Source organism: Nyctereutes procyonoides, unplaced genomic scaffold (assembly GCF_905146905.1).
Source record: "Nyctereutes procyonoides isolate TBG_1078 unplaced genomic scaffold, NYPRO_anot_genome, whole genome shotgun sequence".
Lineage (NCBI taxonomy): Eukaryota > Metazoa > Chordata > Mammalia > Carnivora > Canidae > Nyctereutes > Nyctereutes procyonoides.
The window spans coordinates 41,375,538-41,394,104 of record NW_026575131.1 but is presented as its reverse complement, the minus strand read 5'-3'; the positions used below and the strand labels follow the sequence as shown (position 1 = coordinate 41,394,104).

General features: G+C 36.9%; 1 protein-coding gene across 1 annotated transcript in view; it reads right to left on the bottom strand.

Annotated features, from left to right (window-relative positions):
* Window positions 1-18,567, bottom strand: part of SMARCC1 (SWI/SNF related, matrix associated, actin dependent regulator of chromatin subfamily c member 1) — a 169,436-nt gene that overhangs the window by 70,229 nt on the left and 80,640 nt on the right. Inside the window, exons 15-19 of the mRNA XM_055343264.1 lie at window positions 15,568-15,639; window positions 13,286-13,399; window positions 12,523-12,676; window positions 11,930-12,043; window positions 5,776-5,835 (exon numbers count right to left, since the gene is read on the bottom strand). Coding sequence (XP_055199239.1) covers window positions 5,776-5,835; window positions 11,930-12,043; window positions 12,523-12,676; window positions 13,286-13,399; window positions 15,568-15,639 — 514 coding nt within the window. The remainder of the gene's footprint in view (window positions 1-5,775; window positions 5,836-11,929; window positions 12,044-12,522; window positions 12,677-13,285; window positions 13,400-15,567; window positions 15,640-18,567) is intronic.

Here is an 18,567-nt window from a genome sequence, read left to right as displayed (position 1 = left end):
CATAACAGGAAATTGAAGATGTTTTCAAACAGAACATGGTGGCAGACTGGCTGGGAAGGAAGGAGAGGGCTGATATATTAGCAAACATTTTATAGTACTACAAAACACCTTCATTCTTTCTGCTATGACCTGGGTCCCTTCACTGCTCCTTACCTGGATTCTTAGAATTCCCTGTTTCTCTATCCTTAAGTTCATCCTTCTCCTATTACCAGAATGAGTCATGTTTCACACATGACACTGTCTCTCTCCTGCCTAAAACTATAACCTTGCTCATAAATATCTTATGAAATTAAGTCCAAACAGGATTGGGGCTCTGTCCCACTCCACCCCGTTCCCTATTCTTTCAAGTCTGAGGAATATCCAGATCCCAAAACACTATTCCTAGTTATTGAAATATTATGAACTAAAGCCAACAACATAGCTGTCCATTCCCAGGAAGCTGTCCTTTAAGGGTCACCCAGCCATTGCACAGCCATCCCCCCTGGAGATGACTTGTGCTCCGAGTACAGCTCCAAATGTAAAGCTGAGGCTGTGGCACTCATTTTTTGTTTCAACTGCCTATAAGAAAAGACTTTCCTCAAAACAACTGTTTTTAGTGTTTGTTTTTAATTGGAAGACATACTCATCTAAAATGTAGTTAAAATTACACAGAAAAAAAGGTATTTCTTCGCTGGCATGTAAAAGAAAGCTATCAGGTACATGCAAACCATGAGGAACTCTTTGATGCTTACTATTTTCCACTGCTACTGTTTCTGTAATCTAGCCAGTATAAGGCATGTAAAGAACTCTTCTAGCAATCAGTGTTAATAACCTTCATGGCTTTATCTGCAGGTACAAGATTTCATTACCACTAATTACCTAAGGGAAAATAAATACATAGCATGAGAAAGCAAAGTAGGCATGAAAAAGACTAAAGTTAACAAAGGAGAACCAGTAAGCTCCCAGACTCAGGTTTTGTCAATTTCAAGGGCAGGGAGAACTAAAATGATGAGGAAGACTACTGTTACCAGTTGTAGACCTAAGTACTTGTGATCACTACGGAACAGAATGGCACCATTTCTTCCCCCATTCTGGCACCTTGATCCTGTCAGTGCAATTTCAAACTGATAGAAAAACTGAGTTAGCCTTTTGTGACTTCTTAAACTGATGATTCATTTTCAGTGAAACACCTGGAATTTCTAACACATTTTACAAATGAAATCTACTTGGACAAGTCTCCATGTTGCATCTTTCTCTTATGCAATATATTTTTTCAAACCCGAATGTAAAGCCTTATGTTGGCCTTCATGTTCACCAACTCAAGGTCTCTTTCAAACTGCATTTATTCATCCAGTGTGTAGATTCCAAGCTGATTATTTGCAAAACTGAAAGTATGCCTCCAATACTTGTAATAAGACAATGAATCAAACATAACCAGAGATAATAACTTGCAGCATTCCACACAAGAACTGTGCTCTGATGAGAGACCATATCAAATAACATGTTTTTATTTTTTAAAAGATTTTATTTATTTATTCATGAGATACACAGAGAGAAGCAGAGACACGCAGGCAGAGAAGCAGGCTCCATGCAGGGAGCCCAATGTTGGACTCGATCCCAGGACGCCAGGATCACGCCCTGGGCTGAAGGCAGGCGCTCAATCGCTGAGCCACCCAGGCATCCCAAATAATATGTTTTAAAAAATAAAAGCAGGTGCTCTAAGAATAATCTCAAATAGTTGGGATGCTACCTGTGTGACATACCTGTCTAATAAAACGGTGTGATTTGGGGGGAAACCATAAACTTTAACAAATCTTACAGATTTATATATTTGTTTGGAAAAAATTGACTGGTTTTGGCTATAAATCCATTAAGTTTTCATTTGACTTCATATTCTTAAGCTATTAATTACTAATAACTAAATTAGAGAAATAGAAGGTGTTAGTGGTAAACAATGCTGCTGGGGAGCCTCTGTATAGTGCAGAAAACACCTGTTGATTCAACTGCATGATTAAAAGAAAAAACAACCACTGGACAGGTTCCACCTGCAGGAGAAAAATGTAATATTGTGTTAGGATACTGTGGTTTTCTTGGATATGTTCAGGGTAAACAGCAGCTCAGGCATCTGTCCACACTATTTACTATTCACTATTAATATGTGGAAGAGAAGAAAACTTTGAGTAACAGTGTGTAGGAAGAACAAGAACTGATGAGACTGGTGTTCCACCTGGTGTTGCACAATTAAATTTCTCCTCAGAACCCAAAGATTCCCAAAAGGCAATCTGAAAGTTTATTATATTCCAAGTACTGACAACTTTCATGTTAATATCCATGGCAAAAAGACTGGACAAAACAGTCCTGAAACAAATTAAAGGGTGGCTCAGAAAAGAAGCTCTTTGCAGATCACTGATAATGAATGAGTAGAAGAGAGTACATTAAAATAATGGTTAAAAACTCAAAAAAAAAAAGAAATCTTTCTGAAATTTAATCCAGAGAGAGAGATTGTGAATAGAGAATAAGGAAAAGTAGAAGAGGGGTGTAAAAAAGAAAAGGAAGTTGTTAATACACAACTGAAACTTCTTAGAGACACAACTAACTGTTTCAACAACTCGAAAAACCAAATTAAAGCGATACAGAACCAAGTGTCCAGTGTATCTCAGTGCAGCCTGAAGATCCGTAGGGCACATTTTCAGGGGGACCCAGAGATCAACCCATTTTCATAGTAACAACAGGACGTTGTTGCCTTTTTCATTACAATGACATCTGTATGGTCGGTGCAAAAGCAGTAGTGAATGAACCACCTACTCTCAGTATTAATCAAGGTAGTGGTGCCAGACTGTCTTAACAAAATTTTGTCATTTTATTCTTCACTGTCACATACTCACAAAAATAATCCAATGTTACTTTAAAATTATTAATTTTACAAATCTAAACATCAAAGCCCACTTGTTTTCAATATTTGGTACTATGAAATGAGAGGTACATGAGAAGATTAAAATCAACCATCCAAGCATGATGGCTGTCTGAAGGAAAAGCACTGTGCAATCACTTGAGTTTCGAGCTCAACTAGCCATTTTCATAGAAGATCATTTTTACTAGAACAAAGGGCTAACACACCATAGTTTATAGGCACAGATATCTGGCAGACATCTTCTGATCAGTACAGGAATTCCAACCTGCTCCATTTCCCAGTGGGCAAGTTCACCCTGCCTTAGGCATCATGGTCGGCCTCTGTTCTGGGGAGGTCACCATCTCAATGCCAAACTTGATGCAGACACCCAGGTGGCAGAGCGTACTCTTGTGGAGAATCCTGGGCCTTAAGCAATCCTTCTCCCTTAGCCTCCTGAGTATGTGGAACATACTTGCCACCACAATGGCCCACTGGACATTTTCTCAAAAGCAAACAGGACTCTCAAAAATTCACTTCTAGGAGCACCAGAGTGGCTCAGTTAAGCATCTGACTCTTGATCTCAGTTCAGGTCTTTTTTTTTTTTTTCCCCTCAGTTCAGGTCTTAATCTCAGGGCCAAGTTTGAGCCCTACATTGAGATCGAGCTTACTTAAAAAAAAAAAAAAAAAAAAAGTAATAAAAAATAAAAGGTAATGCACTTCAAAACAAAACAACTATTTGTTGCCAATGATTACATGAAAATTAGAATTCTGAAAAATACGTACTTGCCACAAAAGTCTATCCTACAGAAATATTTATAATTATTTGAAAAGGCCATTGAGATACCCTTCCCATTTCCAAATACGTATCCAGGTCATGCCAGATTTTCTCAATATACATAAATTAAAACAGCATGTATGATGGAAAACAAGTATAAAAATCCAGCTGTATTCTAATAAGCCAGACATTACAGATATGGCTAATGCACATCACACTTTTCACTAATATCTTTTATTTTTCCAAGTCTGTTTCTCATAAAAATGTTATGTTAACTTGCAACAGGTTATTGTTATTTTTAAGTGAATTAGTTTTCGCAGTTTTAATTTACAACACAGAAAATACCAACAAAAACTCTTTGAGGTCCTTGATATAATTTTTAAGAGTGTAAGAACATCCTAAGACCCAAAAAATTTAAGAACTGCTGACCTAGTCTAATCTTCTATTTGATGCTTGATTTCTAAACTGCAAACATTACATGTGATATACAAGTTTGGATCAGACGAATACTCTACTGAAACGGTGCTCTCTTCCTCTGTCAATTCACTGCTCTAATGTTATAAATGGAGCAAGCACTGTAAGTTACCAGCAGCAATCACCTCCTTCCTCCAAGTTGACCCCACTAATCAAACTAGAAAACCACATGTTTGTTTTCCCAGCATCACTTGCAGTACTTGGTGAGCTGAAACCCATTTTGATCAATGAGGTAGAAAGACTGATGAGTGGGTTCTGATTAAGCTTTTCATTCCAAGAACAGGCTTCAGGAATGCCCTTTCCAATTTTCTTCCTATTTTGAATGGGGATATGAAGCCAGGGAACAAACCAGCCTTCCTGTGACCAGAAGAGAACACATGGGAAACAGAACATGGACATCTAAAGAAAGTGGAATAAAACAATAGAAAAGGCAGGAACCTGATGATACACTTGAGCAGTGAAAAGAATGCTGGGGGACATCTAAGTGGCTTGGTTGGTTAAGTGTCTGGCTTCGGCTCAAGGGTCCTGGGATCGAGGCCCCGCGTCAGGCTCGCTGCTGAGCCAGAAGTCTTCTCCCTCTCCTTCTACTTCTCCCCATCCTACTTGTGCATTTGCACTCTTTCTCAAATAAATAAACAGAATCTTAAAAAATGGAACTGCCAATCTAAAAACAGCCAGTTGAACAAAAAACCAGTGTCCTTTTGGTTTGATCTATTGCTGGTTAGATTTTCTGTTCTTTATAGACAAAAGCATTCCTAATAGATTTCACAGTAAACTAACTCATTTAGGTCTAATGTAGATCTCAAATGCACATTCTAACCACAAATACTAAGTAGTGTCAGTCTTCACTTTAACCAATGATTTTTCTATGACAAAAGACAAATGGTCCTTCTTCAGAAATTGCAAATAATTATGGAACCCAATATTCTCTATTTCTTACTCTCTAGGATAGGAATAATTGCTAAGATCTACCTGTGTAAGTATTTGCAATAATCTCCAAAGACATGAAGAAATCCAAAAAGCATTCAACAAGCTGAATGACGGTATCTTGAACTGTCATTGGTTTACCACAGTGTTCTGCATTCAAGAACAAAATAGTTATTTTCAGGGACAGAGGTCTTTATCTACCTCTCTGGGATCCTTTTGAGAAATATGGAGGTTGTAGACTCAAATGCATACACGCACTAGAGAATGCAATGAAGATGACTGAGGTGGGCTAAGTTGAAAGAAAACTGTAATCAGAAGAAACATTCCACTTCAAAGGAACATCTGCTACTACACGTCAGCCAATTATTGCTACATGGGAATTAGGTGCCACAATTGCCAGATCTTCCAATTTTGGAGTAAAAATCAGAAATCTAGATTACTCTTACAAAGCTCTAGTATTTGTTTCATAGTGGCCAAGATTTAAAATAAAACAATCCAACCTGGGCCAAGAACACACATATCCAGTCTTGATCTTCCCTACTGATAGCTAGTACATCACTTCAAGGTATGATATTTAAATAATGATGGTTCAAGAAAATTCTATTGAAACTCAATACATGGTTCAAAAAACTTTAGGACTAATTCCCAAGATGTATTTCAAATGTGAGTCACCGAAACTAAGTACCCATCTCCTGTGTGGATATAGGGTCTCCGCTATCAATGTGCTTACCTCCAGGAGCAGGAGGGTCTCCTGTTCAGTCCATTCTCTTCCGGCACTAGCACCTTTACTCTGAAGAAACAAAACCAGAAGTTAGGTACTCATTCCAGAAGGCTGAATATAGCTTGGCAGGAGTTCCTTCAAAGTATGGGGGGGCTATTTTGTGCAAACCATCAAATAAATCCCTGAGCAACAGGAATAGAACACTTAAGGACTCTCAACTTCCAAAAGAAAGGCAGACCCATTGCAACAGTTTCTTGCTGTCTATCAAGGACTTACAGACCATTTAGATATATTATTTCTATTGTTTTGACTTTTGAAGATATCTTTTGAAGCTATAAAGACTACAATATTTTTTTAAGACTACAATATTTTAATGCATACCACAAATTGGCTATATTATAAACATAATGCAAATATCTGGTATGACTTGAAGGAAGTACTTTTCCAAGATTCAAAGACAAACTGTACTACACATAAATTATTCTGAAGGATTCTTTGTTCCAATTGCAACAAGTTTATATTCTCATTTTTAACACCTCTTGAATAAATAATCACCAAACGATTCCTTAAACTTCAAATCCCTCTTCCCATAAGATTCTCTTTTAATTGACAGTTCACGTGAGCACAGAAGTAAAAGAAAGCCAACTTTTGTATATAACTTTGTTATATAAAAATTAGGATTTATCAAGTGATTCACACTTCTTGAGTTGTAAGCCCTGCTCCATTCATAAGACTGGCAAAGGACTGGATGTGTGGTATACCTGATATTATTCTAACATATCCCTTCTCTGAAAACTATTTGGGAAGATTACAATTTAATAAATGAGACTACTTCTATACTCTGTGATCTCCTTGTTTGTGACAATAAAGCTGCTCAAATTATTCAATGCCGCCTTTCTGCATAACTGTGCTACATACCGTGGGTAAAAATTAAATTGTAATTTGCTAGGTTTCCATGGTATTCAATACATATCATTCTGAAATTTTTGCAAAAAAATTTATTAAAAATAACTAATCCTTTAAATAGAGAATAAAGAGGAATCTAAGCATTGTAGAATTCAAGTCTTACAGCATGACTCTGTGAGAAGAAAAAATGCATATAGCTGTAATTCATAATACATTGTTCAGATTCTTTTTTTTTTTATGAGATTTTATTTATTTATTCATGAGAGAGACAGAGAGAGAGAGGCAGAGACACAGGCAGAGGAAGAAGCAGGCTCCCTGCAAGGAGCCCAATGTGGGAATCAATCCCAGGACTCCAGGATCATGCACTTAACCCAAGGCAGGCACTAAAACTCTGAGCCACCCAGGGATCCCCATTATTCAGATTACTTAAGGATTACTTTGTAACAATAAATGTTCATCTATTAATCAACCAACCTCAGAAGTGACAGTCAAGCAGCTCTGGAGCTCCAAGAAGAACAAATTTCATTAACATTTCACCCAAATTCTAAAGAAAGCAAACTTGAATACAGGGAAGATCTGAATACAACCTAAACATGATGGCATTTATTGGGTAGGTGCGCAGCAAGCATTTCTCCACTTCTCAGCCACAAAGTGTAGTTTTCCCTCTCGATAAAAACTGACTCTGGGAAGAGTATATAATCTCAACAGGGCCCATGAGACATTTGTGGCCGTTTCTGGAGAATTTTAGAAATTGGTTCTTTTCTATCTATTGAGGTAGAATGTATGTATAATACCCAAATTTTAGGTGTACAGTTAAATACAATTTCATATATACACCCATATAACAACCACTCAAATCAACATCTCTCCTTTAAACTACAAGTTAACAGAAACTCACAGAAGTACACATTATTCTCAATTCTATAATCACAGGTTAGTTTTTCTTGGATCTGAACTTTGTAAAACCATTCAGTACGTAGTCTGTGGGTCTGGCTTAATATTAAATCAGTGACATTCAACCACATTATTCTTAAGAATAAAATTATTTTCATTTCTGTGTTAATATCACATTGTTTGAATAAACCACAATTTACCCATTATTGCTTGATCACTGTTTACAGTTTTTGGCTATCTTAGATAAGGCTGCTAAGGACATCCATGCACATTTTTTTATATATTTATTCTTTTTTAAACTCATTTATCTTATTTATTTAGCCACGAGCTTGGTGACTGGGTATACATATATTTAGCTATAATAGTGTTCCTTCCACTTTCATTTCCTAGAAGAGTTTATATAGGTTGGTATTATTTATTCCTTCAATGTTTGGTACAAAAGCATCAGAATCATTTGGGCCTACAGTTTTGTTTTCAGGAAGGTGTTTCACTACATACAGATATAATAGATACAAGGCTATTAAGTGCATTAGTTTCCTGTGGCTACTATAATCAAATTATCAACAAACTTAATGGCCTAAAATAACAAAAATTCATTCTCTCACAGCTGAGGACTCTAGAAGTTCAAATCAACACAACTGAGAAAAAAGTCAAGGTGTTAGCAGGGCCACACTCCCTCTGGATGCTCTCAGAGAATTCATTCTATACTTCTCCCGCTTTCTAATGGCTGCTGCAAACTCGTTGGTTTGTAGCCACCTCATTTGAACCTGTGCGCCCAAGATCATACTGCCCTTTCCTCTTCTGTCTGCAAATAATCTCTCAGGGTTCATCTCTTACAAGAATACATGTCATGAGGGTACCTGGGTGACTCAGTCAGTTAAGTCTCTGACTCTCAACTTTAGCTCAGGTTATGATGACCTTAGGGTTGTGAGATCAAGTTCTGAGTCAGGCTCCATGATGGATGAGGAATCTGCTTAAGATTCTCTCTCTCCCAGGACGCTTGGGTGGCTCAGTGGTTGAGCACCTGCCTTCGGCTCAGGGCATGATCCCGGGGTCCCGTGATCAAGAAGAACCACATCAGGCTCCCTGCATGGAGCCTGCTTCTCCCTCTGCCTGTGTGTCTGCCTCTCTCTGTGTCTCTCATGAATAAATAAATAAAATCTTTAAAAAAAAAAATCTCTCGTTTCTTTTGTGATCTTTGTGTCTTTTCTTCTTGACCACTCTAGAGACATCAAATTTATTGATCCTTTCAAATAACCATCTTCTTATTTCATTAATTTTCTATTGTTTTTCTGTTTTTGGTTTCTAGCTTAATTCTGTTGTGATCGGGATCCCTTGGGTTGGCTCAGCGGTTTAGCGACCGACTGCCTTTGGCCCAGAGCGTGATCCTGGGGTTCTGGGATCGAGTCCTACATCAGGCTCCCTGCGTGGGACCTGCTTCTCCCTCTCCGTCTCTGCCTCAATCTCTCTCTCCCTCTGTCTCTCATGAAGAAATAAAATTTTTAAAAAAATTCTGTTGTAATCACTCAACCACATTTATATCACATGTATGAAATCATACAACCATATTTTACAGTAACACTCCTTTAAAATTTCTTGAGACTCATTTTATGACTTAGTACTAAAGATATCTTGGTGAGTGTTCCCCAAGAACTTTAAAGGAATGTGTTTTAAGGGCGCTGGAGTGGCTCAGTTGGTTAAGCATCAGCCTTCACAGCTCAGGTCATGATCTTGGATCCTCAGTGGGGAGTCTGCTTTTCCTTCTCCCTGTGCAACCCCCCCACCATACTCTCTCAAATAAATAAAATCTTAAAAAAAAAAATGTGCTTTTACTGTTATTTTGCATAGAGCCTTCTACATACCAAATAGGTCATATTGGTTTACAGTGCTGGTCTAAGTCTTATCTTACTTTCAATCTACCTATTCTACCAATTACTGAGAAGGCACTGCTGAAATTTCCAACTATAATTGTGTATCTGCCTATTGTTCCTTTCTATCAGTTTTTGCTTTATATATTTTGAAGTTTTTAAATTAACTGTATACATATTTAAGAAAATTATGTCCTTTTGATTAACTCCTTTATTATATTGAAAGGTGCATGTTTAATTCTGGTAAAATAACCTGTCCTAAAGCCTAACTTGTCCTAACTTTTGCAATATTAACAGAATGACCCTGGTGTTCTTTGATAAATGTTTAGAACGTATGCCTTTTCTCATTCTTTTTATATTTCAAGTGGAGTTCTTGTAGACAATGTATGCTTGTACTTAGTTTTTTATGCAATTTGACAATCTCTGCTGCTTAACAGGAATATTAGAACTACTTACATTTAAGGTTATTACTAGCCCTGGGGCCATATGTACACCTACCATATTGCTATTTTCTACTCAGCACATCTATCCCCTGCCTTTCTTCTTCATTTTCTCTTATGGAGTAAAGTTTTTTGGAGTGTTATTATTTTTATCTCCATTATTAATTTATTAGTTACAGATGTTTAAACACCCTACGCTTTATAATATTCATCTCTAACTTGTCCTGGTGTATCTTCAAACACTACTTTACACATGGCATCTAGTAGAAGAACTTTAATACAGTATACTTCCAATTCCCCCTCCTGTACCTTGAGCCATGTTTGTTCTTTAACATTTATATGTTGTAAACCTAAAGATATATTGTTACCATTTTTAATTCCAAAAGTTAGTTAGTTAGTTTGTTTGTTTATTTATTTATTTATTTTTAAACTACGAATTAGGAGAAAACCTCTTTTCACTGACTGAAGTGTTGACCTCTTCTGGCACTTTCACATGGATCCACTCCTCTTCAAAATGCTTTGCAAAGTATTACATAGTTTAACCTGAATCAGCATTTTTATCACATTTCTAAATGATATCAGGACTTTTAAGTCCATGTAATTGTCTTCTTTCTGCCACTTTGGTCATTTCTCTAAGGTATAACCCCCCCAAAACAATCACCGTTTAAACAGTCCATATTCCTTTATATTCAATCATACTTTCATTCTTTCCCCTGGACCTATTCCTTCCTAGTCATGTGCATCCATCAGGGGTCAAAGTCCTTCATCCTGAAAAACCTCCCTCAGTTTTCCTACACTGTGTACTAGTAATGCCCTCATCCCTTTATCAATGTCTTTATTGCCTTTCACTTTTGAAAGGTACTTCTACTGGATACAGAACTCCAGAACAGCTTCATTTTCAGCATTTTTAAAGGTTATTATGCTGTCCTCCGGCTTCTGGTGTTTCTGTTGAAAAGTCAGACATCAGTTTTATGACTGTTCCTTTGAATTTAATGTGTTCTTCTCCAACTTGCTCACTGCCTCAAAATGTGGCTGTTTTTAAGATTTAGTTTTTAAGATAAGTTTAAGCATAATATGACTGAACATGGTTTCCTCTGTATCCAACTTTGGATCTGTTCAGACTCTCTTATGGTATCTTTTTTTTTTTTTAATCAAAAATGTTCAGCCATTACATCTTCAAATACACTTCTTCATTCTTTCTCTTCTTACAGGTGTCTAATGATAAACACGTGTCCCTTGCATTCTGTTTTCTGTCCTCCTTCCTCACCCTACTGGCTCTACTACCCAGTCTGAGCTTATTTATTAGAAAGATTTTTATTTATTTATTCATGAGAGACACACAGAGAGAGGCAGAGACATAGGCAGAGGGAAATGCAGGCTCCATGCAGGAAGCCTGATGTGGGACTCAATCCCGGATCCAGCATCACGCCCTGAGCCAAAAGCAGACATTCAACTGCTGAGCCACCCTGGCACCCCCAGTCTGAGCTCATTTAATCCTGTCTTCTGTTGTGCTCAGCCTGCTGCTAAAATCATCCAATGAGGGGTAGCCCTGGTGGCGCAGCGGTTTAGCACTGCCTGCAGCCCAGGGCGTGATCCTGGAGACCCTGGATCGAGTCCCATGTCAGGTTCTGTGCATGGAGCCTGCTTCTCCCTCTGCCTGTGTCTCTGCCTCTCTCTGTCTCTATGAATAAATAAATAAAATATTTTAAAAAATAAAAAATAAATAAAATCATCCAATGAGTTAATTTCAGGTGTATTTTTTTAATTATCCAATATTCATTTGATTCTTTGTATAGATTCCAATTATGCTGAAATTCTCCACTTTTTCTCATTTTATTTAACATATTAATCAGAGTTAGTTTAAAATACCTACCATTCTAACCATACAGAAAAAATGGTAAGGTAAATGACTTGCTTTATAAAATGTCAACAAAGTAGAATGTGTACCCTTTTACATTATAGAAAGTAAAGTTTCTTATGAAAAATGACACTTCTTAGGACAAAGAAGAGGACATATGGATTGCAGCCCAGTTGTTTCTAGAAAAAAGTCCTTACCTTTGCTAAGGTTTTCTTGGAGTAAATGTCAGTGCGAAGACCAAAGTTCTGCAAATCAATTGGTTTCTCCTTGTTCTTCTCAGGAAAATTTAACATCTGCTGAGCAGCAGGGACCTAGGAGTTGGACAAATGATAGATGGCTATATTAACCTCTACAAAGTCAGGGGGGATAGAAGGTTTTACAGTACTGTTTAATACTGACATGTAAGGAGATTTTATTAAAAAAATAAATATCCAAACCTTTGCCCTACACTTCCAACATTGCAACATACTATATAAACATTTTTCTGCCTCTCTTAAATCCCAGAGAAAACAGTAAACAGATTTTCTTTAATATGGTCTACCATTTCATGTAAAGAACAATTCTTGCCCTAGACTCATGCTACTCTAACTTAAGGCTATATAAAATCTGGTTAACATACTAATCTTTTCAAGAATATATGTGTGTGGATATCCACTTTCCAAATGTTAGGAAAGGGAAGAAGTTTTACACATCAGTGTATAATCAGTGTAATAATAATGCCTAATACTAGTTTTTTAGTGTAATAATTACTAATACTAAAACTATAATATTAATGTAATAATTAAGTTACCTGAGGTGATCGAAGATGTAGAGGCACAAGCCCAGAGGGGGTATCAGCTAACACATTAAAATGAGGAGTAGGAGGAGGTCCCATTGCCATGGGTCGACTTTCTGGATCCACTTGGTAATTAACAAGCCCCCACTGCTCTAAAAAGGCATGAACCCTGGAAGAGTAAAGCTCATAAAGTTAAAATCTAGAGAATGTATCTCACCTCCTTCATAACAATTATCGCATTTCATTAAAAAATAAAAACAACAAAACAAGTAAATGTTCTCTGCAGGCTATGAACCAACATAAAGTTAATTAACAATTTTGGTTTGTTGTATGAGGGACAAATTCTGTAAATTCAAAATAATATTGACAGCAAAGCACCCCAAAACCCAGTACAAAGCCTAATTATTTCAATCACAGAAATCAAAGAACAAATGTTCATTGAAGTCCATGGTGAAAGAACTCACACACAGACCAAATTCAAACAAGAAGATTCACATGTGATTTGCTTCTTTAGATAGATCTACTGTACAGAGCTTATCCACTCTCCATCCCTGGTCGTTTTAGGATTTCATTATAAAACAAAAGATGTCAGTTATAAAAATCTTAAAATGAGGAGAAAATGCCACGGTATTAAATATACTCACAACCCCTAAATAAAAGACATTTGATTAAGGCATTTTATTAAGAAAGAAAAGATCTTGTTTCATCAAACATTAAACAGCAATGCATCAGTAACCACCTGAAGTGAAGTGTCTGAGAAAAAGTCAGGCATCTTTACCTCATCACAGCACACACGTCTCCAGTCAAGTTCCTCCGACAAGCAGTGCTGGTTAAATACTCTTGTGGGTTTAGGCGATATGTGTCAATCATAAAATTTCGATATGCCAAGTATCTAAAAAGCAGTGGCAAAATTCATAAGGCAGACACACATCCTTTCAGAAATAACAACTCATAGAGCCAAAAATTATCATATTCCTCACAACCAAATCCACCAAAAAGTCAATATTCCAACCAACAAAGTATTGACTATTTACAGTCATGAATGTAACTAAGGATAAAAACCCCTAATATGCAAAAGAAAACCCATTATTATTTAAAAACAATAAATGAAATGGAGTAAAATCTGATGAAGTTAATGTTAAGTAACACAGGGGCGCCTGGCTGGCTTAGTTGATAGAGCATGCGACTCTTGATCTTGGGGAGGGGAGTTCAAGACCCACAATGGGAACAGAGTTCGCTTAAAAATGATGATGATAATAGTAATGTGAATATAAATACAAAAGTGGTCACAGTGGTGAATGGATAAATCCTTAATTCCCTGCAGAATTTGCAAATAACACCTGGTCACTTAGGCTGTCTCCTAACTACTGTGTATCCTACCATAATTCATTTAAATCTCACAATTTCTTCATAAAGTAGGGTTTACTACTATCATCTCATTTATCAACAAGCAAATTAAAGCACAGAGTGATTAAAAACTGTCCTAGACCACAAGGCTGATAACTGTGGAGCTAGAATTCAACATGGTGGAGGGAGATACTCTGGAATCTATACTCTTTAACACATGTTCCATCTCATCTCTATATTCTTCCTAGAGCTACATGTGGGTCAGGCTCTGACAGTGGCTATATACCCAGTTAGGCAAGGACTAGAACCCATGAGGCCAAAATCAAAGCTAAGACAAGAACAGATAAAAAAAAGAGAGAGAGACATACTGATTTTTTGAGTCACAGATCTCACAACATCCCTAAGCATTTCTATGACAAAATATTTAAAACAAGTGAAAAGAAGCTAGAGAGCTAGCAAAAGTTCTCGCCACAAAAGTAAAACAAAAATCTAGTAAGTTAAGGGTGACTACATCAGAGTAGAGAAAGTACCCTGCTCAAAAAAGCTCTTGTATATGGACAAGTGGATAAACAAAGATCTAAAGATAAATTTTTAGATTTACGGAAACTAAAATGCTAAATTGTGCTTTTCAACAAGAGACTGCCAAGAACTGGAACTATTTACAAATGGTAGCAATTGCCAAGTTAGCCAAAAGAATATACCATGTCTAACTAGATGAAAAAATTATCAGGGTTTCTTATACCAAATCTGTGACTGTGATTTTAAATGAATCCTTACAGCTTTCTTATAGAAAGGTTGAATTATCTTTGACATCTAATCTTAAAATCTCAAACTATCATGGACAATCTTTTACAAGAAAATATTATTCAATTATTCCAATATGTGTTTTATGTGGACAGTTATCCTTCTCTAACAATTTAAATAAGAGACATCTATTTGTGAAGTCATGTGAGCATGGCAAACAATGAATTAATACTAAAAGGTAATATACAGAAAAGTATTTATAGTATGATAATAGGTATGGGTTTATTTTCGGGCACAGTGTTTCCAGAAATGTGTTTTTAGGGGTCACTAGGCAAAGGCAAAAATACTTCCTGATTAGATTCTTCCATCCAATACAACATTCTGTATTTCCAATGCAAAAGCACAACAACGTTTTATGTAATTAGGACCGATTTATAGGCAGCTATGTCATATTTGGCATTCTTTCAATTACTAGCCATTCATCAGGAAAATAAGATAAAGATTCTCACTTTCTCCTAAATTATTATACATAAATATGTTATACATATATACATATATGTATACATATATATATACATATATACATATACATATGTATATACAAGGTAAGGTAAGAACTGTTAGGGAGAAACCTAAACCTGTTTTAGTGAATGCCTGTTACTGAATCCAATCTCAGCTGTTAAGAGCTGACATGGTTGTAGTTCAAGGTTGTAGGTACAAGATACAAATGAAGGTAGAAAAAATCCAGAACAATTTCCTTACAGCAAGGAATTCTGTGTGGCTAAGATATGAACACTGTTCTGAATGGAATAACACATTGGCAAACTTGCACACATTAGCAAAAATGAACTAAAAAATATGCTTTAAAAAACCTCTGCCCAACACATTCAAATGAATAAATTTTCTAGACACTGGCCCCATTCTAAAGTAAGTAATAGTATCAGGATTACATCTTCACATTTCACTCACATTTCTGGAGTCTTGGATTTGTTTTTTCCATTGAAAAACTCAGGAAGAGCACGCCGTTCAATCACGTGAATACTGGGGAATAGAAAAAAGTCCTCTTAGAAAAATAAAATCTTGAAATTTGAGCTGTTTAATTTTTAAAGTAAAACTGATAAATCCAAAAACTGAGCATTATTTTCAAAAATTAATTGGCTTCTAAAAGTTCCTATGTATTAACAGGCTAAATTAAAGAAAGCTTTCCCTCTCTCACCCTTGATAGTTAATTGTAGTTTTTCTATTCCTGTAACCAAACTCAAAAACTTCTACCAACGCAGTGAAAGTTACAGATTTTATAATGTTCTTGACATAACACATGACAAGCCACAAAATACAAAGAGTTCTTTGGAAATTGGCTGACAGACATCACAGTACTTATACTTAGCATGGCAACAAACTGATGAAGTGAACCAATGGTCAAAAGATGATGGCATTTACAATAATCAGTTTCTCAAGCTCTTTTTTTTTAAAATATTTTATTTATTTATTCATGAGAGACAGAGAGAGAGAGAGGCAGACACAGGGAGAGGGAGAAGCAGGCTCCATACAGGGAGCCCGATGTGGGACTCGATCCCAGGTCTCCGGGATCAGGCCCTGGGCCAAAGGTGGCACTAAACCCCTGAGCCACCCGGGCTGCCCTGTTTCTCAAACTCTTAACATCAGTGCGCCCTTTCGCCCAGTCCTCAGAAACTCTGTGCTAAGCTGAATTTTTTTAAAAGATTTCAGCAATCTACTGCGTTTAAAAAAATTATAGAACTGATTTTTAATTTTTTTTTAAAGTTTTATACACTTAGGGTGTTCTGAGAAGTTAAATTTTTTTTTTAATTTCTATTTATTTATGATAGTCACATAGAATGAGAGAGAGAGAGGCAGAGACACAGGCAGAGGGAGAAGCAGGCTCCATGCACTGGGAGCCCGACGTGGGATTCGATCCCGGGTCTCCAGGATCGCGCCCTGGGCCAAAGGCAGGTGCCAAACCGCTGCGCCACCCAGGGATCCCCTGATTTTTAATATTGAGATAAAGACACTGATAATTTTAGGGATGCTTGGTTGGCTCAGCAGTTGAGCATCTGCCTTTTGCTCAGGGCGTGATCCTGGATCGAGTCCCATATCGGGTTCCCTACATGGAGCCTGCTTCTCCTTCTCCCTAGGTCTCTGCCTCTCTCTCTAGGTCTTTCACAAATAAATAAAAATCTTAAAAAAAAAAAGACACTGATAATTTTATAAAATGTTACAATAAGCACTATAGAGATTATGTAAAAATCAGGCCTAATGCACTATACAAATGACCCAACTGTGTATCTATTACAAAGATTTTGACACTAACCAACATTTTTACTGATGACACGTTCCAGTTTCTTAGTGGCTTTCAAGACATGCAACATGTACTGGTTATGCAGGGAAGATCAAATCAATCTGTGAATGTAACCAAAGGCTGGCTTAGTTAATAAGAGTATGTGACTCTAGATCTCAGGATCCTGAGTTCAAGCCCCAAGGTGGGCACAGACTTCACTTAAACAGTGAGGGGTCGGGGGGCGTGGCAGCCTGGGTGGCTCAGCACTTTAGGGCCACCTTCGGCCCAGGGCATGATCCTGGAGACCTGGGATCGAGTCCCACGTCAGGTTCCCTGCATGGAGCCTGCTTCTCCCTCTGCCTGTGTCTCTACCTCTCTCTCTCTCATGAATAAATAAATAAAATCTTAAAAAAAAAAAAAGCATTCACTCTTGCATTATTTGGGAACATTTAAATTGTTTGAGTGGGTTCTGTACTGCCAAATACTACAAATACAATTAACTACCTGAAAGCACCTAGAAAGATAATTTCTAATTATTTATTTATTTATTTATTTATTTATTCATTCATTCATTCATTCATTCATTCATTCATTCATTTATGATAGTCACAGAGAGAGAGAGAGGCAGAGACACAGGCAGAGGGAGAAGCAGGCTCCATGCACCGGAAGCCCGATGTGGGATTCGATCCCGGGTCTCCAGGATCGCGCCCTGGGCCAAAGGCAGGCGCCAAACTGCTGCACCACCCAGGGATCCCCTAGAAAGATAATTTCTAAGACGAATTAATGCCATATAGATATGTGCAATGACTTCCCAAGTTTTACTATAAAAATAGTTGTAAGTAATTAATTATAGAGTTCTAATATACCTCATTGCTTTATTGCTAAAGGTTAGGAAGAGCCAAAAAAAACCACACAATGTCTATATTCACCCAAGAACAAAACACACATGAATGTTTAACCCCAAGCGCTTTCTTTTTCTGAAGTGCTTGCAGTTGATTCCTTAGGTTCTAAGAAAGAGGAAGAATCAGAAAACCTGAGTTCTTCCAACTGTCAACTGCACCTGTGGAACACTTCCACTAATGGGTCTTTATCTACTAAGCAGGGATGTGATTTACATCTCCACTATCCATAAGAGCAAGCTTTGTGACATGCAATGGTTATGATGTAAATGAATGGTTCTGCAACCTATAAAAACCTACCAAGTTATACACTGTTATGACTGCACTTTTTTAATTTTAAAGGAAAAGTATGCTAGTTTTTCAAGTGTGTCCTTTAAACCATTCTGAATCTGACCATATAATTACAATTACTAACAGTGAGACTGAGACACATCCACATTTAAAAATACCTTGACACATCAATATAATGAAGACTGGCCTTCAAAAAAGAGCTATATACTCACTCTGAGTCCCATGTTCTATTTATTTGAAACATTTAGAAGTGGCATTCAGAGTTGATCTTAAAAGCATGCAGAGAAGTCTCAATATTAGACTCATATTCTGTGGTTTCGGGGAAAAATTATGTATTGTTCCAAGGGATTCATCCATCCTATTCTTTTAAATTGGCTTCTAAAGAAGGCATTATTAGGTAAAGAGAGGAGTTCTTTTTAAACTTTATTTATTATTATTTTTTAAGATTTTATTTTAAGTAATCTCTACACCCAACGTGGAGTT